Source organism: Eulemur rufifrons, chromosome 15, assembly GCF_041146395.1.
Source record: "Eulemur rufifrons isolate Redbay chromosome 15, OSU_ERuf_1, whole genome shotgun sequence".
Lineage (NCBI taxonomy): Eukaryota > Metazoa > Chordata > Mammalia > Primates > Lemuridae > Eulemur > Eulemur rufifrons.
In genome coordinates this window covers 33,523,971-33,545,896 of record NC_090997.1, presented here as the reverse complement: position 1 = coordinate 33,545,896, position 21,926 = coordinate 33,523,971, and the positions used below count along the sequence as shown (strand labels likewise).

General features: G+C 31.7%; 1 protein-coding gene across 50 annotated transcripts in view; it reads right to left on the bottom strand.

Moving 5' to 3' along the window:
• The window catches only part of RIMS1 (regulating synaptic membrane exocytosis 1), a 467,111-nt gene that overhangs the window by 137,426 nt on the left and 307,759 nt on the right, over nt 1-21,926 (bottom strand). For 23 of the 50 annotated variants that reach the window (XM_069488784.1, XM_069488776.1, XM_069488744.1 and 20 more), the window contains 10 exons: nt 18,891-19,014; nt 15,558-15,604; nt 13,443-13,555; nt 9,782-9,912; nt 9,178-9,349; nt 8,898-9,051; nt 7,747-7,818; nt 3,726-3,882; nt 2,879-3,004; nt 1,183-1,245 (listed from right to left, as the gene is read on the bottom strand). In XM_069488784.1, the coding sequence (XP_069344885.1) occupies nt 1,183-1,245; nt 2,879-3,004; nt 3,726-3,882; nt 7,747-7,818; nt 8,898-9,051; nt 9,178-9,349; nt 9,782-9,912; nt 13,443-13,555; nt 15,558-15,604; nt 18,891-19,014 (1,159 nt within the window). The remainder of the gene's footprint in view (nt 1-1,182; nt 1,246-2,878; nt 3,005-3,725; nt 3,883-7,746; nt 7,819-8,897; nt 9,052-9,177; nt 9,350-9,781; nt 9,913-13,442; nt 13,556-15,557; nt 15,605-18,890; nt 19,015-21,926) is intronic. The other 27 variants (XM_069488766.1, XM_069488778.1, XM_069488785.1 and 24 more) reach the window with 3 other exon arrangements.

Genomic DNA, 21,926 nt, shown 5'->3' with positions numbered 1-21,926 from the left:
CAAGCATGGAAAGTTTAGCATTATAAAGAATTCAAGTTGATTTTTACAGTACTTATGATTTTATATTTTTTTTTCATGTGGCAAGCAGAACTAATATTTTCTCATTTTTTACTGTGGCACTCTAAGCAAACATGGCATTTGTTATCAGTAGAGTAATTTTAACCATGTAAAAAGTTCAAACTATTCTTATAAACCCAATCATGTTTGCATTATTGAGCAGAACCACATCTTCCACAGACACAATGAATCTTGCATTGGTCTTTGCATCCCAGGTATTGCAGTTATATCTTTTTCCTTCTCTTTCCTCTTACTTTTTATTGGCTAAACTATATAAAAATTTGTGTGTTGGTTTCACTGACTTACCACTTTGTTGCCTTTTATATTAGCTTCAAAATTAAAATAAATATTTATAAACTATATTCTAAATAATCTGTAAGGAGTTTTACTTTGGATATAAAATTCAAAGTGTAACGAGACTAACATAAAGCACGAGGCTATAAGCTCTAATTTAGAGGTGAAAATTATATATCTTTTCCTCTTCACTTCTAAAGAGCTATCATCTTGTCACATGCCTTTATGAGAAAGTTTGTACTGCAGTATTTCTGAACTGGTGGGGCTGGGGCAGTTAAGAAGTTAATGTCAAACATCCTCACTCTTTATCAAGAAGGAAGCTGAAGCTCTGCCATTAAAGACGAACTGGCAAAGATGTTATTAAAAGTGAACAGAATATAAACAACAGCGGATTCCGAAAAGAAATAAAAAAGGATAAAACATCAAAATGACAATCATGAAAACAATAACAATGCCATACACAGAAAATCAGACCTCTTGTGACTAGACAGGAATGTGACTAGACAGGAGGTTGGGTGTGCTCACAGTGAGCATTCAGAATTTTAATTGCAGAAATTGGTTCCTTAGTTTTAAGACTGTGAAAACAGTCCCACAGAGCCCCATCAGTCTCTGGGTTTTGAATGTACAGATAGCAAAGTAGTCTGTTGGATCAGAATTGAAATATATTTGGAACCTTTTCCACAACCTCCATCTAAACAAGACAAATTTTGAATACTTGGGGAGTTTATTTTACCTACTTGTAATAATACCACTAAGGGAGAGACGGAAGAATAATAGAATGGAAAAAGAGTCATCACACACAAGTTACCATAACCAAATCCCTGTATTTACCTGGTAGTATGTAGGCATTCTGCACTTCGTCCTCGTTTTGCTCTGGGCAGCATAAGAAGCTCACTGCACAAACAGGATGGGTGGTGAGTGAAACAGATAAATTATGACACATGGGTTATGCCAATGGTATGCCAATGAAAACATGAAAAGGGAAGAAACCAGATTGTCTGCACTAGCATATTTGCTTGAGAGGTTAAACAAAAATAAACATGACAGCATTTAAAAAATTTAAACAATAAAATACAAACATTATGGTAGAAGTCCTAGCTGTCGCTGATTTGCTATTGTATTTCAAAATGATTTTATAGAATATTAAAACAAAACAAAAATAAACCTTCCCCAAATAAGATATAGAAGTCTATTTCCAATTATAGACGTTTAAGCATTTTTTAAAAATACTATAAATTTGGCCTTTCTGATACTGATGGGAACCTTAAAAGTTTTTAATTTCTTTTTAGCAACTTAAAACATGATAATTTTGTTGGCTTTTATAGCCTCTAAAAATGCAATATCATGTTTCTTATTAACTAAGAATATACTTGATTAGAATTATTTATTTTAAAACTGATACTTTTTCTATATCCAAATTAATTTCACTATATTGATTGGCCTGGTCAGGAAGCCCTTTGCTTTCCCTCCTCACCTAAATTCACAGTGGCCCAATGAATGTTGACAAAAGTGGCCCTCGCTCAACTAAACACAAGCTGAGCAGTCTGGAATCCTATTCCTCAGAGTAATTCCCTTCCTGCTACCCACTGTGATTCCACGCTTGAAGGTCATGGCCCTACTTCCCATAGAAAGGTGACGATTATGTAGGCAAGAAGATCTACTTGGGTCCTGTGTCCTTGACTCCGTGGCGAAAAATCATTCAGCACTACTGTCACTCCCCTACTCCTCACCAAAAGTTTCTCCACTTCAAAAGCCAGAAGAGAATATTCAACAAGGTATTATAAAACCTTAAATCAGATCATGAGCATGTGGTCAGACTAATTGTACAAGTATATGAGTATGTTGAGAAGAAAGTCTGTGGGCATGTAGAACAACAGGTTCATAATATAGATTTATAGTAATTATTTCCATAAAACATTTGTTCATAAATAAATGCAGAAATAAACTAAGGTACATATACACACAAGAAAGAATCCATCTCAATATTTTATATTTCATGAACATTTTATGGAAAGAGATTTTATGAAAAAAGAGGTATATAACAGAAACATTATTGTTATATGAATTATTATAGCAGTTCTTATAGAAACTCTGCAAACATCAACTGTCTTTCAGATGACCCATATCCAAAATGTTTTTAATTAAATACACAACATAATTTTTATAATTACATAAATAACATCTCAAACATTGTGACCCACAAAAGATAAAATATTTGATAATTGCTTAGATAGACTCCCTTCTATAATTTAGGTCACTAAGTCAACAACAAGCTATACCTTTAAAACTGGCTAAATATAAATTTTGATTTTGTAAAAAATATTTATAACAATATAATATTAGCCAAATATTTCCTAGAATTACATTTCTACTAGAATATTTTAACAATTGTTCCTTGACAGAAGGTCAGTGTTGAGTGATGAAATACTTTTACTCTCTAATGTACTATGCCACAATATCCATATATATTAAAACAGAATAAACAGAAAAAAATTCATAATGTCGAGATCATAATTTGGACAAGTACCTGTCTTGTTCTGATAAATAATGACTATCCACATCTCTGGATCTATGATCAACTGGACTTCGGGAGGCATCATGGTGTCTGGTTGGAGAACGTGACCTTCTTGTTGGATGAATTTCATCTAAACTCCTAAAATGATTAAAAAAATGTATGCGTGTCAATGTGTATCATCTTCCCAAAACAGGTAGACAGACTAAAGGGAAGGAATTTACAGTAATCTGCAAATAGACATAGCTTGAAAAGTGTTGGCATCATAACAAAAACTTATTTTATCAATGAATTAAGTGTATTTATTCCCTATGAGTGTTTTGCCTACACCGCATTTCTCCAACCTGCCTTTGCACCTCTGTCAAAAAGGACAATTTTCATCTGCATATTTAATTATAATTTCAGAAGTGTGTTTCAGAATAAAATGAAATAGAACACCATATGTTTTATTTATGTTTTGTAGCATTTAAAGTGCTTCAAAGAGATAATCCTAAACTTCCTAAAAATCCATTCTGCCTCTTAACATTATCGTCTTCGTCATTTCCCTCCACAGTTCTGATTCATTACCATACAACTTACCCTAACAAGAGAGAAAACTAGCAAATAGAATACAAGACAATTACTCAAAAACTATGCTTGGGACATAAACTTCTTCCACTCTGTGGGGAATTTCTTGAGATTGACGAATAGACTGTTGTATAAGTTGGGTAGACTAAAAAAGCATTTTGCCCACAAATGATTCTGGAAAAATAATTTGATTGACCAAACCATGATTTCATTTCAGTTAGAGTCTTGCAGCAATTGACATGGTATTAGAATAAAAATGTACTGTCAGGGACACTGAGCCCATTTTAAAGCCTACCTCTGTAATGGCACATTTGGTAAACGTGAACGCGGCCTTCCCTGATCATCGCCGCGATGAGGAGATACTGAACGTGAGCGGTGATGAGTTGTTCTTTGCTGTTCTGGCACAGTTAATGTTGTAGATTTACTTTCTCTAGCACTAGACCTATAGCCTACTGGTGAGAGTACACACAGAAAAAACTTAGTCAGTATGCTTCCATAATGCAAGCACTAATGTGGAGACATCAAATTATATTAAAGCAGCCATTGACCTATTAAGAATAAATGCCATGCAATCAGTATTATTAACCCGATCTTCAAAAGTATTAAGTATACGTACACAGAGTGTAACATATACATGCATAAAAACAGGTTACAGTTTGGCTCAAAGGTACTATGGAGATACCAACTATGAATATGACTGTTGATGCTTTAGACATTATGATGAAGTGGTACACTATTTTAATTTACAGAATGAATGAGTTAGTGACTATTCAACAACACAAGCCAAGCACTTAACAGTGAACTAGAGTTAACGTGCAAGTCAATGCTTAGAAATTTGGTGTCTCTTTAAACTTAAATAAATTCTTTATTTGAATTTTTCTACTAAAGGAAAAAATATTTTAGTTGAATTGCTGATGGCCTCATTAGTAAGAAAATAAAAATTACATAATATCAATTTTAATGAAGAAAATAAAAATATCACACCAGTTTTAATTTACAAAAAAGAGTAGCAGATCTTCACTCTTATACTGACCATGAATTTTGCAAACCACAGATAATATTGCAATTTTCAAATGTTAATAGTATGTGAATGGAGATGACTATGACAATGATGTAGAGAAAATTAATCCTCCTAAAGAAGCAACCGTCTACTTTGGACATCTGAATTTATTTCACAATTATGTTAATTATTAGCATAATTAAGTTAATACAGTTAACATAATTGTAATTAAAAATAAATTCTAACAGCCACTTTTTCCTTGAAGTAAAAAGATTTATATCATCTCTGATTTGGTTAAAATAAAACAGTAATCTTAAAACCATAACAGTTTAGAGTTTAAAATTTTTTCACAAAGGCAATTGTTTTCTATCATTGCAAGAAAAATAGAAAATTATGTGGCCAAAGAAAAATATAATTATATTTTCAACTACATAAAATATAAACAAATCATGAAAACTTTAAATTTAACTGGGCAGCTAAAACTGTTCTTCATTTTTTACTTCATAACTCCTGTATTATTTTAAAAATATGCCATGAAACATCACTTAAATTAAAGGCAGTCTAATATCCTCCAGCAGTTTATTTGTTGTGAATTCATGATCTTATGACTAAGTTTAATGTATGAGAAATGTCTTTAAATATTTCATCAAATGCCATTTGACAATGCCGAGACCAAAGAAGCTCAACCATTCTGTTACTCTGTGAAAACATTAGCTTAATAACCATAAACTGCATAATTTATATGTTCATATGCTTTAATTTTTTGTCTATTATCAAAAAATAGTAATTTTGTTTTGTGTATAAAAAGCTTTTCTTAAGACTAGAAAGAGACCAACTAAATTAACAGGTAAAAAAAAAAATAAATAAATAAATAAATAAATTAACAGGTAGTGAATATGCTATGTAGTTAATTATTTAAAAAGGCTGTTTTTAAAGATAATTTATCCAAGGCTTGATTTATTTACACATTTTAAATTATCATTTGGTACCAATTATACAATAATTATAGAAGGCCAATACTGACTTGAGAGCACTATTTCAAGATTTCAATGAATATTCAAGATATGTAAGTAGATTTTGTATAATTAATTATTATGAATACATGTTAGAGAATTTTGGCATCTTTCTGTTAAAAGTGTGTAATTAATTTTTTTTGGATATTTTTGTATTTACATAGAAATTAATTCCTCTTTTATCCTATTACTACCAAGGGACTTTAGGGAAACAAGTGATATCCTAAAACTTTTTATATATTAACAACTTTTTTTTTTTTTTTTGTTGAGACAGAGTCTCACTTTGTTGCCCAGGCTAGAGTGAGTGCCGTGGCGTCAGCTTAGCTCACAGCAACCTCAGACTCCTCAGCTTAAGCGATCCTACTGCCTCAGCCTCCCGAGTAGCTGGGACTACAGGCATACGCCACTATGCCCGGCTAATTTTTTCTATATAGATTTTTAGTTGTCCATATAATGTCTTTCTATTTTTAGTAGAGACGGGGTCTCGCTCAGGCTGGTCTCGAACTCCTGACCTTGAGCAATCCACCCGCCTCGGCCTCCCAGAGTGCTAGGATTACAGGCGTGAGCCACCGCGCCCGGCCTATTAACAACTTTTAATGTAACTTTTCCTAGACTTCACTAGTAAGTTCTGAATTTATAGAGTATACTAAAGGCAATGTATATTATTTTGGTGACTCAAAGTCGTTTTGAATGTCATTTATATGATATAATATTCAAAGTTATAACATTTGACTCTATACAAAATGATCCCAAATAAATATGCATTTTAGTTCTTTTCTTTTTATAATAATTTGGTTTTCTTCATGTGTTTATTATTGACAACATGTAGTCTACCTTCAAACAAATGAATGGAATGGAACAATTTTAGGCTAATCTCAACGTTTTAATTGAGGCAGAATTAGAAATTTTTTCCCATTTTCTGAATTGCAATAATGCTCTGAAAATTTGAGGTTACCAGATGCCTCACCTAAGATGAGGGCACTCTGTATATGGTTATTTTTATTCTAAAGCAGCTAAAATTATTTATTTTAAATAACAATAATGTTATGACTACAAAGTTAATAAAATGTAGCTCTGGTTGTCTCAACTGCTTTCGGAACCTGCTATATTTCCCTAAGTGGAAAAGATAGTAAATATATCAAACAAATCTTAGAATTCTGCACTCTAAAAATGTAAAGTATTAGAAAGTTTAAAATTTGGCAGTGGTAGAACATTTTGAGTTGAGCTTTTCAGCTTCTTTAGGGCATATACAATCAGGGACTTTGAATATTTTCTTTGAATTAAAGGGAGCAAATAAAGCCTGATTTTAGAGAACTCTCCATAATTTTCTCCCAGTTTTAATAAAGTCGCAAGCATCTCTCCAAATTGTGAACTTACACTCAGTCGTGTGGAATCTACCAATTTTATCAAAACCAATGCCCTCAAATGGGGGGATTCCCATCTGAGAAATCACATAAATTAAGGGGAAATTTGTCAATATTGTCTTGAAGAACTGCTTGTAATAATTCATATGTGTATATCTAAGGATTGTCTCTCTAATTTCTTTTTATTTGAATATTTACAATCTTTTCATTAGTAAATTGAGAAAATAGTATAGGATTAGTGCCAAGAAAGCAAGCCTTTAATATTTGATTTTACACATTTTCCTGGCAAAAGTCATATGAGAAACATTTAAACTGCATGACATCATAAAACTTTACTAACTTATACAATGACAAAAAGATGTTGACTTTAAGTGAATACTGAATCCTTCTAAAACATTTTCTTATTTTTAAACTACACACACATTCTAGGTATAATTAGTGGTGAACACATCACAAAAAGCATTAAAAGTTATAGCCATGCCACATGCAGTTTTAAACCCTGCCATGCATCTTTCTCAGTATATTCCATGGAAGGCTACATTATTATCAGAAATGAAGGAAGAAAAATCATAGAAATACAATATAAAACACAGGAGAATGGAATTTTTATTTAATAAAATTAACCATATCCTTTCAAAATGAAATTCATATTTTCACTTATGCGCAGAGCATTGTGAAATAATGATTTGTTTCATCTAGCTAGCCACACTTCTAAGGAAGAATCTGACTAAATCAAATAAGTGGGGAGGCTAATTAATAAAGAGTACTCCATTTAAAGCTTTCTTAACAATTTGAAACGCAAGTCACCATGGAATAATATAATACTGATTTCTCTGTGCTATAAATCCTCGGTTTAGTATCCGTAGGAAGTCTGGAAGTTGACAGTGAAAACAAGCAAAGCAGCACAGTGAAGCAGGGCCATGCTCTTCACCCACGCACCTGGAGGAACTACTCCAATACCATCATCAACCTCATAATCTGAGACGTCACTATCACTGATTCGCTGAGATCCTGCACAACAGTAAGGCAAACAGATACCTCTGTGTCTGGTTGGTTTATGAAATGTAAAGGACATGGTCAAATTTTTTAAAAAGCTAATTACATTACTACTCAAATACTTTTGAACAAGAATAATACAAAGTAAACTCTGAGCTATTTTTTAAAGACATGTTTGTTCTCTAAGGATAACATTTTCTCAGTATTTTCTCCTTATAACATCACACTAAAGACATAACAAAGAGACTTTATAGAGTAAGATTTTGACATTTCAGATTATTCTTCAATTAAAAATATCATATTAAAAGCCTATAGCAAAAGTGTATATAGTATAATATTTTCTACACAATTAAGTGTCCTCTGCAGTTCAGAGAGGATGAGGCTGAGTGAAAAGGTTCAAAAAGACCTTTCTTGTCTGGAGTTCTATGGAGTCCATATTGTGGAAAGGGCATCAGTAAGAGTCTTTTATAAAATATTTATGTTTAGCTTCCAAAATTAGTCATTATACTTCATTAAACATTAATTATCAGGAAATGACTGATCAGGGAATCACTAACATGAAATATCCAATTACATGAGAAAAAAAATCTGGTTTCAGATTACCAAAACGAGGCTCCTAAGTTTCAGTAGTTAAATGAGTCGTAACTCAAAAATACGTAGAGATAAATAATTTTTCCCAATTACTGCAAAAATAACAACAAACATACTTCCTAATGTTTTAAACATATGTTTTGTAAATAATACTAAAAATACCCATGAACTATGAAGTTATTAAGACCCTACACTTAGCAATCCATCAATGACGTTGGAAATTATTCTGTGAGTTAACCAATCAACAACACAACCAGTCCTGTGCAAGAATTGTAATTTAGAGATTTTCAGCTTTCAGCTCTGAAATTATTCTACTATACCATCTATATTATTTTCATTGTGAAATGGAGAAAATAATTTCGTTGAATTTCTTCATATAGATGAATAATTTTCTAATACTTTGATCTCTAATAAAACATCTGAAAAAATGTCTTGAATGTTGACCTTGAATTTCATCATTACAACATAATTATTTTCTGGTAACTAAAAAGACCTTAACCTACTTTGTAGTTTTTTGCTAGAACTTTCTCCATGAATGTGTCGCCTTGGCATGAAAGGTGATGGCTGAGGCAGAGGTAGTGAAGATTCATCATGTGTTTGAAGTTTATACCAATGTGGTTCATCATCTAAAAGCGCTGTCTCCAACTCTATGAGGATCTGAAAGGGTAATTCTCAAATAAGTCAAGGACCTTTACCAAAACGTAACATAAAAGCAATCATAATTAATAGATATCACAAGAACTTCATTAAGTATTTGAATTGAATCTTTATAATATACATCACCTCTCCAAGAAATTCACTTTCTTCTTCTTGCACTCTTGGTTGATCCCATACAGTTATTTCTAACATTCGTTCTCTAAAATCTCTACGATGTACATGTGAATAGACAAAAGTTTGATTCCATTTTGGCTCTAGTACTTTCTTTACTGTTTTTGTCCTCCTTTTACTTTTATCACTGAAAAATAAGTATGTTTTGTAAATGAGAAAGCAAAAACAAGTATATGCTGCCATCTACTGTAGTTACATGTAATACTGCCACTGGTATTTTTACTATTTTTAATTTATAACTTTTTAAAAGTCTAAGACTGTAATAATATTCTAATTTCATTTACAATATAATCAGTAGTTAAGATAATGACACACAAAGGTATATTATAAATGTGTCACTATCAAAGATTAACATATGTATAAACAAGGACATTTTTTTAAATTGGCAGATTAATTTCAAATAAATACAAGGCTTGAGGGATTTTTTTTCAGGTACAATGTAGCTTATTCCTCAGAGAGAGTTAGCTATCACATTTTCAAAACATATACCAAAAGAGGAAATGCTACTTTTTCTATTAGTATAGATTTTAGCATACTTTTTTCTAATATTATTCACTACCTTCTATCTGGAAGAAAATACATTTTTACATAGGGATTCCTGGGACGCCCATCTACTCTAGAGGGTAGATCTGTTGCTTGCAGAACATTTACGATCAACTGGTGTCCCACTTTATCATACCACAGCTTCACCTAAAAGCAATGCAGAAAGGAATTATTTTTTATAAAAACCATGAAGTATTACAACTTACATAAAATAATATTTGAAGAAAGAATTACAATTCAGTAGAATTAAAGATATTTCTGAAAAGAATACCAATTTGAAAGTATACCCCGTTAGAACTTGACTTTTCTCTCTGAGCACTTTAAACATAACTTACAACTGGTAGGCCTGCAATGTTAATGTATACTCTCATATATCATACTATAAAAATAAAACTAACGGTAAAACTGTTTTAAAAAACTAAGAGAAGAGCAGGATATTGAAATAATTATCCTTGTTTTTAAACGCTAAACATGAGTTTGTTGATTATAAATGTCTTAATTGTTATAGCGTGGCTAAATGCTTTTTCTAGTGCCAAAGGTAATTCAGATAAAATAGTTTCAATATTAGAAATATTAGGTCATTAAATATGAAATGTCTAATTTAGAATCAAAAGTTTAGTTTATTATATCTCAAACAAGAAGTAGTACAATTAATCAAAAGATGCACCTAAACTATTGACACAGTTTTGCCATCTTAACAGTAGCTTGTTTATGCCAGCAGGGAAGAAGCCTGGAGAGCAAGTGGTGATGAAATCTCAAAAGGTGTTTTCCACAGCTTGTTGAGAATTGAATAGTTTTCCTTGCAAGAAGTGGTCCAAAGCCTGGAAGAAGTGGTGGTCAGTTGGTGCAGGGTCTGGTGAATATGGTGGATGACAGAGAGTTTCCAAGTCTAGCCCCTATAGTTTGAGTGCTATTGTTTGTGTGACATGTGGTCGAGTGTTGTCTTGCAAGAGAATTGGCCTGTCTCTAGTGGCCAATCTCTGCTGCTTAATTGCAAGCATCCTCATCATTTTGTCCAATTGGTTGGAGTAGACTTCTGCTGTAATGGATTGACCAGGATTCATGAAGCTATAGTGGATAATACCAGCCCTGCACCACCAAACAGACAACATTAGTCTTTTCTGAAGAGTATTCAGTTTTGGACTGTGTTTCGACACTTCATCTTTATCCAACCATTGTGTCAAATGCTTGCGATTGTCAAAAAGAATCCATTTTTCATCACACATAACAATACTGTGTAGAAATGGTTCACATTTATGTTGTGACAGCAAAGAAAGGCAAGCTTCGAGATGATTTCTCTTCTGATGCTCTTTAATTCATGTGGTACCCATCTATACAACAACTTTACCTGGCCGATTTGTTTCAAATGGTCCAATATTGGAAAAATAACATCAAACCTTGCTGCTAATTCACACGTAGGTTGAGGTGGATTCGCTTCCACTACAGCTTTCAGCTCATCATCATCCACCTTGGTCTCAGGTTGCCCATGTGGCTCATTTTCAAGATTATAGTAACCAGAACGGAACTTCTAAAACCATTGACATACTATGCATTCATTAGTCACATTCTTCCCAAACACTTCATTGACATTTAGAGCTATCTGTGCTGCACTGGTTCCACGATGGAACTTATATTCGATGATAATATAAATTTTTGACATATCCATGGCTTCACAAGAATTACTCTACAAAAAATCTGAAAGATAATCGCAAGCCAAACTGTGGGTTTGAAAGACTGAGGATGCAGCTTCACAATAAAAATAAAACAAGAAGTGTCAAAGGGAAACGTCACAAATATCAACTGTCAAACTTAGTACTTAAGGAAATTGGACATTTCACATTTAATAACCTAATATGATATACAAGGAGTTGGAAAAGATCAGGAAACAAATTTATGATGGGCTTACTTTATAAAAGGCACTACTAAGTGTTTTCTGGCATTTTTCTCATTTAAGTTTTATAGTTAACCTATAGTAGGCTAATTTTCATGAGAAAAGGGGGCAAGAACAAAGGAGGGCACAATACATAAATGAGACCTTCAAACTACTTCTAACTATTTGGTGAGGTCCAAATGATATTTCTACTAAGATTTTATGATAGTTAGACTTAGAAAAATGGTGAAATAGCATGCTGAAATACCATTGTCAAACTCCTAAGAATCAGAATCTGAGCAATCAGTGCAGTATTCATGCTAGCAGTGGTGTTAACACCTTTAACAATGTTAACTTTAATGTTTTTTTCCTTTAATTTAGAAATTACTTTTGATTTTATGGTTGAATAAGAAATATAAACATCTGTTCTTGATGGGTGTATGTTGGAACAAACTTAAGAGTCATTATAACAAAATAAGCTAATTTAACATGAGACTGGTTTTTGTTTTTTGTTTTTGTTTTGAGACGGAGTCTCACTCTGTCACCTGGGCTAGAGTGCTGTGGTCATAGCAACCTCAAACTCCTGGGCTCAAGCGATTCTCCTTCCTTAACCCCCCGCCTGCCCCAGTAGCTCAGATTACAGGCACAGGCCACCATGCCTGGCTAATTTTTCTATTTTTAGTAGAGATGGGGTCTTGCTCTTGCTCAGGCTGTTCTGGAACTCCTGAACTCAAGCGATCCTCCCGCCTTGGCCTCCCAGAGTGCTAAGATTACAGGCGTGCCACCATGCCCAGCTGAGACTGGTTTTTCATACTAAGGAACAGATTACGAATTCAAACTTGGATCTGTATGAACCCATCTCCCTGGCTCCCGATTAATACTAGAGATGTGTTTTTCACAAAACCAAGATGGATTTTCATCCCTTTTTAAATGTAAGTGGAGAGTATGAGAGATTTACACACATACTGAAAGAAAAAAAGATGGCAGGGCAGATAAAATAAACACAATGTGTATGAAAAGACATTAAATATACCAAAAGTAGAAGTTAAAACCAGGACAGGTTTTGAAAATAGAAGTAAGCTCACATTTCTCTTCTTTGTCTCTTTAAAACCAAGAGAAGAGCAGCAAAGAGCAACTGTAGAAATCCACATATCACCAAAAGAGCAAAAGATCACTATTTATAGAATAATTTGAAGCAAATTATAATAATTTGAAGTCTTTAAATTATTAATACAAACATCCCATTTTCTACCATATTGTGGCTCTTCATAATAATGAACCATAGTTTCTTTTCTCCATCTTTCTCCTGATCACATAATAGAGTGACATTAAGGAAAATGATAGCTTTTTCAGAGTTCTATCAGTGGCAATGAAGAATTTTACCAAAAGTTTTAGGAAGTTAAAAAAAAATTTTAATTTGGATTTCTCAGGCTCTAGGCTAATAAGGTTATTAAGTAACTAGAACATGACTTTCTAAAATTATTATGTATAAACAAATATTTATCTTAGAAACTTTTATATATTAATAGCATACCAAAAATAATGAATTCTTTATTTACCTATGTTATACTTTATCAATTAATGTTTGGAGCATCTGGCACATTGTAGGCACTCAATAAATATTTCTGAATAAATATGTGAATAAATAAATAACCAAAAAATGCATGAAAAACTCTGATTGAATAGATTATGTTATCAAGTGACTATGTATTTATCGTGGGCTTCAAGAAAAGCTAGACATTTTTAAAGATAGGCTCAGACAGTGAGCAAATACTAATGGTCTCCAACATGTACAAAAAATACATACAGAAAGTTGCCCTGGTAAGACTTGTGGGGCATCTTTCAGAGCTCCAGGACTTGTTGGAGAAATAACAGAAATGGAAGGCCTTTCCATCTTCTGAGATTCAAAGGAACTTGAACCTAAAATAAGAAAAAAAAAAAAAATCTAAGTAGTATTTGTAAGTGGAGGAAATAAATCATTTTTATAAAAAGTTAAATACATCTGTTATTTATATAAAACCATAATTAATACCATTGATAATAGCACCTAATTTTAACGGAATAGTTGTAGAAAGTTATTATTCGTCATCTTTGGTTAATTGCATATTTTAAAGATATGTAAAATGATGGAACAAAATGTTGTTATTTGTTTCAATTGGGAAGTATTGATCTACATTTCTGGAGGGCTTTGTATTGTATAGGTTCTCATATAACTTCACATATGTAAAGGCATCATGCTTCAGAGATAAGGAAGATGATGCTTGTTAGGTTAATTATCTTGGATAATAGACCATATATTATGAACTGTCCTTACTGAGAAATTAAAATGAATGCATATATAATTTATGAGCCACACATAAACTTAGATTTCATCATCGTTTTAAAATCAGATATACCATCTCTCTTAGTTTTGATTTTATAAATGAATCTCTTGAACCTCTGAGAATGCTGCTTCTAGTAATTCACAAGTGTCTTGTTTCACCTTTACATGGAGGAAGCTGGTTCTCCTCTCAGTCACTCCCATGAAGCTCTTCATTGTTAAAATGTACCCTAACACATACAGCAGTATATAATATCTGTAGAATGCTATTTCCCCAGTAAGTATAACCTTGAACTCACAGCCATTCAAAACTTAGTAAATCTTCATTGACGAATACTATTTGTGGAGAATTGCCTAAGGGTATGCAAGCCACACAGTTTTTTCAGTACTCATAATTAAGTCTAAATTAAGTCTTACAGCATCATTTTGTGTCCTCCAAAGACTTTTAACTTACGAGACAGCTCTATAAAAGTCTTTGTTATTATGTCTCTTTTACCTGGTATATTTAGAATTATTTTTTCCCTCGGGTCTCGGAACAGGAATATTGTTGCTTCTAATAAGCTGTTTGTTTCTAATATTATAGTAATCAGGTTTTTAAAAATCGTATTAATCCTATAAATTATGCAAATAGCCCCATTTCCTTCTTTGCATTGGTCACCAGAAAGCTCTAAGCCAAATTTGGGACCATCTCTAGCAGGTGTGCAGACCATAACGGCATGCATTTTTATATGCTAACCTATTCTGTTTCCCTGTTTATCCTACTCATATATTTTCTTCTCCCTTCTGGTCACCATTTCTGGTTTCCCCTAAATCACCTTGTATTTTCTATTTCTATAAGTTGGGTTCTGCAATAACACCTGGTGAATCAAGTCCAAGTATTAATTTAATGTCCATTCACTGCAAGGCAAATGTTGGAGTCATTTCTGCATTATCATTGAAAACTTCATTATTTGTCTACATATTATTGCACACAGTATCCTTTTCTCTCATCCAGAGTGACTTTAATTCCCGTACAGATAATTCTTTCAACCCTCTAGTTTCAATCTCTGGACCCCATTATGTTCAGTTAAGTTTATTTCTACTCCACCCATTCACTTCCATGATGATACCGGCCAGGTGATGCAGTTATATGCAGTTTGCAGTTATATGCATATTTGCAGTTATATGCAGTTATATGCATATTATATGCAGTTATTTGCAGTTATATGCAGTTATATGCATATTTGCGATATATGCAGTTCCTTCACTAGACTGATCATGAGACTGAGCTGGTTACCAATCAAATAAATTTTTACGTGGAGCAAACAGAACTATTACTGGTATATTAATTGAATTCTGTGAGCATCCTGTCATGATGCAGAATAGTATTGACAGTAAAGAGTTTTGTATAACTCTTAAAAAAAGAGAAGAAAAATCTTAGAGTAAAGTAGAACTTCTTTGGGTTTCCAATGAATACCATCATTGCCAACTTCTGGCATCAGTGTAGACATCCTTAGTACAGTAATAGAAATTCCTTAAATCAAATATCTAAAGAAATGGTAAATCTTTACTTTTCAATTAGTTCAATACATTTTATAATAACAAAAGAAATCTTATACTCACTGGACTCCAGTGGAGGGTGGGAGCTTTCAGGAATCCGGGGAATGTCACTAAAAGAAACAGTTTATGGTGAAAATCTGATTAGCTGAACTACCCTGCCTGAGGCAATCATAGTCACCTTATGTGATGTAAAAACTCCTTTTGGGTCTTTACAGGTGTGGAAATGAACAGAAGTTACTATTAATATTAAGGTAACTACTAATGTACATGAATGTCAAACACCACACAAAAAAAACTGCAATAAAAATAAGTTTTTATATATTTAATAGCAAAACATTTTAACATGACAACAATCAGATTAATATTGTGGCAAAAATCACCACAATATTTTTACTACCAAAACAGCAGGTTTTGGAAATAAAAAAATGTTAAAGGTAATATTTTACTTCGGTTCTAGAAAATCAAAATGACACAAATTTTACAAATCAGTAATATGCTTTACAAACACATCTGAAAGAGTTTACTGAATGAAAGAGATGGAAACATCTTGATAATAAAATGATATGGTGAATATCATGGGCAAAGTTAATAAAATGAAAAGAATGAATTGCTTTGGAAATTAAAAATGTTTCAAGCTTGCAACAAAAAAGCCAAAATATTTTATATATGTGAATATATAATACATATACACATATATACCCTTTATAGAGATTCAAATCTCTATACTGAAGTTAGCTAAATATATGGCTATTTATTGTATGGGTAGAAAGTGACTTGTGAGAACACCCATTCCTGCCACACTTACAAATTACTCTGAAGAAATATTTAATATAACCTCAGCTTAAGCCATTACCCACTGTGACCTTAAGAACCCTGGATCACCTTGGCTTGGGTATTGTACTGCATAGGACTACTTTACCTCTCATTTTCCAAAGATATTTTAGTATTAATTGAAGGAGATTAACAGTATGCAAATATTAACATGACATATTAAAGCAGACTGGAGTGAGCTAGTGCCAACAGAATTATCAGCATATTTAAGAATTTCTAACCACTTACCTTGGGACCTAACTTCACTTTGATTTTCTTTTCACTTTTCAGGGGAATGGAAACAAAAACACCTTTCTCTGATTGTTCTCTGGACTCCTCATTTTCGCTTTTTTGTGTAAAGTAATCTTCATAACCACCTACAATTTATACTTCTTACAGATGACAATACACACTATGCTGTGTGTTTTATAAAATATATTTTATTATATATTTTTGTATGACTAACATTTTAAATAAAATAAATCATTTATATGAATTTATAATTAATAGACTAATTTACATTACTTAAGATACAAGACCACCTATTTATCTTCTGGCATCTTTTTCTAAATTCATTTAAGCAAATAAGAGTAAATTGTAAAAAATCCAGGAACAATCATTTTTCAGATACTATGAATTCTTCAAAAATCAACTTCATAGTCCTGTATTAGAATCTGGAACTCTAGAGCCAGGTACAGACTTTGAATTTTATGTGTCTATGAAAGAATGATGGCGAGGAAAGTTGTTGAAAAAAAATTTAAGTGATTATGAATCAAATTTATTTATGTTAATTACTTTAGTAATATTTTCAGGCATGAAATTTCCACTTGATGTTTACACAAGACTTCTTAATTACTTCTACTCACAAGTTAGGTGGCAGAGTAATTTGAATAACAATTATAAGCATAAAAGTAAAGGATATTGTATTTGGTGGAGTCACAAAAATGGTCAATACCTCAAGATGGCTGCTGCCTCTTAGACCATGCTGATAAATGTGTATGCAAGATATATTTGGAATGATTCCTAAAATCACTATGCCACTAAGTTATGAATAAATATTTGCACTCTGCTTTAAATTATAGTTGCTAAATTCAACTACATTTAACATAATTATTAACACATAGCTAGAATTATTCTTCTAGGGTTCTAATAATGTTGATGTAGCTTTGATTATTATTCAATTATAATCTTTGTATTACATATTCCTTTGCATTCCATAATCCATGATCCTTTAGGGTTTGGCTATGCAAATGATTACTTCTTAAGCAGTTTTCATACAAAGTAAAAATAATGTTATTCCAGTCTACTTTAATTGTCTTTAACTTTTGTAAGTCACCATGAATCAATCATATTTTAGCTGATTACTTTTAAACCACTATACATGTGAAAGTATGTGCAATGTGCACAATGCTTGATTTTAAATTTTAATTTTTATACTTTTGATTCATTTTCCAATTTACTTACCTCTTTTTCAGCCTCTTATTTACCTCAGCACTAGAACATATGTCATGGAAAACTAGCATAAATTATAGTGTTGTTATTTTAAAAATCTACATGGAAATGTACAATACTTCTGTAAATGTCTTCATTCTTAATAATCACCACTTAAAATTGGTTTCAAGCTTGCCCTTATTTTAGAGTTTTATATATTAATATTATTCTTTGGTATATGATCATACATTTTCATTCTTTGAGAATTATAATTATACTTTCTTGTATGTTTTGCATTGACATATATTCATGAGGGCAACAAAAATTTAAGGTTATCACTCTTTCAACAAAAAAGTCTTGAATTAATGGCTCTATAATATCTTGGAGAATAGGTAAAAAAAGAATTATTTTCAAGAACACATTCAAACATTAAGCCAACTTTAATGAGACAGTTCAAAATGCCTTCCAAAAATTATAGACTGGCAAAATGAATATTTATTCTGGACTTTATGGGTTTGCCAGAAAAAGCTAACAATATGGGGAAAGCTATACACAGATATAGTAAATCTCCCATTGTCTGTAGGTAATTAAATTATGCTGAAAATTGAGGTTTTAAAAATATTACACCAATTATTATGAAGAATTAAAATGTTAAAATATTTAATACTTCTTGCTTCATTTTAAATAAAGTTAAACTACGCATGGGTAAAGATATAGAAAAAATATTCTATCCTCAGTGGAATAATAAAAAAGTTCATGAAGACATATGAAGTTATTAACATTTAAATATTACAAGAGGAGTTTGCTAGTGGTTCCTTTAAAGGAAATACCACTTATTAAATTAGAATTACTAAAAATAAATAGTTCTGCCATTAAAAGAAAATACTTTTACTTTATACTTCACTTGTGAAAAATACATATCAAAACTTTTGGTATTACAATTGTTAAATTGTGGAGCTTCTAAAATGTAGTGGAGAAAATTCAGTATTCTAGTTTAAAAAATTAAGAAATTTAAAAAATCTAACATGTATGCCCATAATTGATGAAAAAACTATCCATGTTAACATGTACTGTATGAATGTATAAAATTCTTTTTAAAACCCTGCTAATACATGTAATTTACTAAACTTAAAAAGTAAGTTTTTTTAGCCTTACCCAATAGGCCTTGAAACAATAATTTCAACTTGAGGTTCTGATTTTGATTCTAAAATAATGTTGTAAACTTCTTCATTTGTAGCTCCCGGCAGGGGTTTACCATTCCATTCTAGAACTTCATCCCCTTGAATTTAAAAAAAAGGGTATTTTTTTACCTTATATATTCTGTTTATTTTTCTTATCTTTTCTCTTTTTTAACAAAGAAATGCAAAACATATACAAATAGTTTAATTGTCTAGGTTCTGCTCTCAAAAGCAAATTTATTGCCATATAATGTCAGCTAAATGGTTCTTCTAAACACTTTTTTTTCTTTTCTTTGTTTTTCTTTTTTTTTCCCCCAGAATATTACTGGTCACTGGAAATAGTACAAGACAAAACTACCTTTATATTTTGAGATATACCAGAAATAATATAAAAATAATCTCATGCTATGGGATGGAATTAGCACAGCCTATTTGGAAACATTAGAAAATAATAATTAGCAGCATGCCCTCTATATAATAAATGTAGGCGGCTCTATATATGAAAGATTCTTATTAAACTGTACATTAAATCCTATTTTATTTTGGTAGAAACAGCAATTAACATTTATTAGCATGAAGTTTCCAATCATAAGTCATGCTTCATTGTCTTCACCAGATGCACAACAGAATAAAAATGCATGAAAGGATTTGAATTCACACCCATCGCAAGTAGCTATGGCAAAGTTACAAGCAAGCAGATGTAAAACTGTTGCATGACAGTTAACCCCCTTCCAGATGTTCAAAACACGTATATTCTATATATAATCTATATTGTGAACATTAAAGTACAAATAGGAAATATTTTAAAATCATAAAAAATTAACATACTACTTACTAGTTTGTTAAATATTCTAAGATTAAACAAAGGGAGTAATATGATGTTGTATTAAAATATGGGCTAACAACTCATAGTTGTTATATCAACTAGAGTCTAGAGTTTTCACCATTAACCATCTGGAAAAACATTATTTGTTTTCATAAATATTTAAGCAGTTTTAGATCCCAAATGGTTCCTGCCCAGGATCCTTCAATTCAAAATGGTAGGCTCAGCTGAAATACCTCAGCCTCAATAACACATTGAGGTGTCTTTATTCTTTGATGTTCATGTTTATTTTATTGTTCTCAGTGTCTAGAACATTTTGGTAGCTAAATAAATATGTGTTGAAATACAGGGTCAATCATCATTATACATCTTAAAGCTAGATATAAACATAAAATCTTTTAGTTTTTAGCTAGGTCTTTTTTTAACAAAAGTAGAAAAAAACTGTTTTACTAGTATTATCTTAAAGTAATTATTTGTTTTTCCCAGGTGTTTGCCTACTAAAAGTAAAAAGTAAATATGTAAAAAGCACATGATGCTGCTTTGGTTTTTTAAAATACTATAGTTCTTACCAATATTTAAATAACTTCTAATAGTTTGCCCTAAACAGTTAGAAAAGTATTTCAAGTAGGCAATGAATACACTTCACTGTAAAAGAAAACAAAAATAAATAATTGCAAATTTATAATATATTAGGAATGTTTTCAAATTTTTTGACCAAGAGAAGAAATAAAGTTTACATCGTGGCCCAGTACACATATATAATATGAATATGAATATATGTATGTATATATATCCATATACATACATATATACTGGAAAATACTTTATGAAACAATACTTACCCTGATATTTTCTATTCTATTTCAATTTTTTTAATGATTGATGCAAACCATTGCATTGATTTTACTACATGAGTTGTAACCAACATTTTGTAAAAGCACTGCATTATAAAATTCTCCTCTTTCTAGACATCAACCTGGAAGCACAACTTTTAATATTATCAAATTATCTTAATACATATGCTTATTTATTTACAGATAAATAACTCCTATATCAGAATGTAATCTCTTTAGCACTATTTGTATATGGATAATTTCTTCAGGCAGGGATGTAGACAATGAGGGTACAAAGATGAATATGACACTTTCTCTGTCTTTAAATTTGGTGGCAGAGAAATAATACAAAACAAATAAAATATGTTATACACAATGACAAGTTCATTTGAGGAACAGAAATAGAGCCAGGTGGAGCCAAGGAGGTAGTAATGAGTTATTGCTCCCAGTAGGGTATCAGGAACCAATTTAGAATTAAGGCAGCTTCAGATGAATTTTGAAAGATGGAATGGACTTCAACAGGCAGAGCAGAAGAGCAACGGAAGTAGACAAGAGGCCCCTACCACATCTTGTAGGTGGGAAACAGCTTGCCAGGGACCTACAGACTGACTGGCACTGCTGGAGGGCTGAAAGTGTTAGTAAAGAACAAGGCTACAGAGCTTTGACGTGAACAAATGATGACCAGGAGACACTGAAGGATCTTAATAATAAGGATAGAACCAGTGTCACTTTTGTGTTTTCGATGGTTAAATCAAATAGCAGTCAGTGCAGTGCACAGACTAAAAGGAGGGCAGGACTGGAGAAAGGTATGGCAGGATTAAAACAAGATTGCAAATGTTGAATAAAGGTCACACCAATAAAAAAAAATAGCACTGTAGTTTTATAGGCCAAATATGTTGACATGCAAATAGAAGAAAAAATTCCTAAATAATAATATAAATCAAATAAAATATATGATTGAGTCTACAAAAACTTTACTTTCTTCAAATACATAAATTGCTTAAAGTGAAATGTACATGTGTCTGTATTTAAGTTTAGCTTTTAACATTTTAGATTTAAGTCCTCAGGCTCTCATCTTGTGAGGGTATTAAACAAATGAAATTAATCACTAAGGGATATTTTATAAAGAACACACATTTCTTTAACTTCTTAAGTAATTTTGTATTAAAACACAATGATAATATCAAAAGCCACTGTGTTTATAATCTGATCTGAAAATTCAGGCTTTAAAAGTATTTAAAGTTATATTACATCAGCCAACAAGGAATTCTATACTTTCTGAGGCTTATTTTTGAGTCATTAGACAGAGACTCAGTTTATTGACAGTCATCTCTGATTGAATTATTTTTTTTTTTTT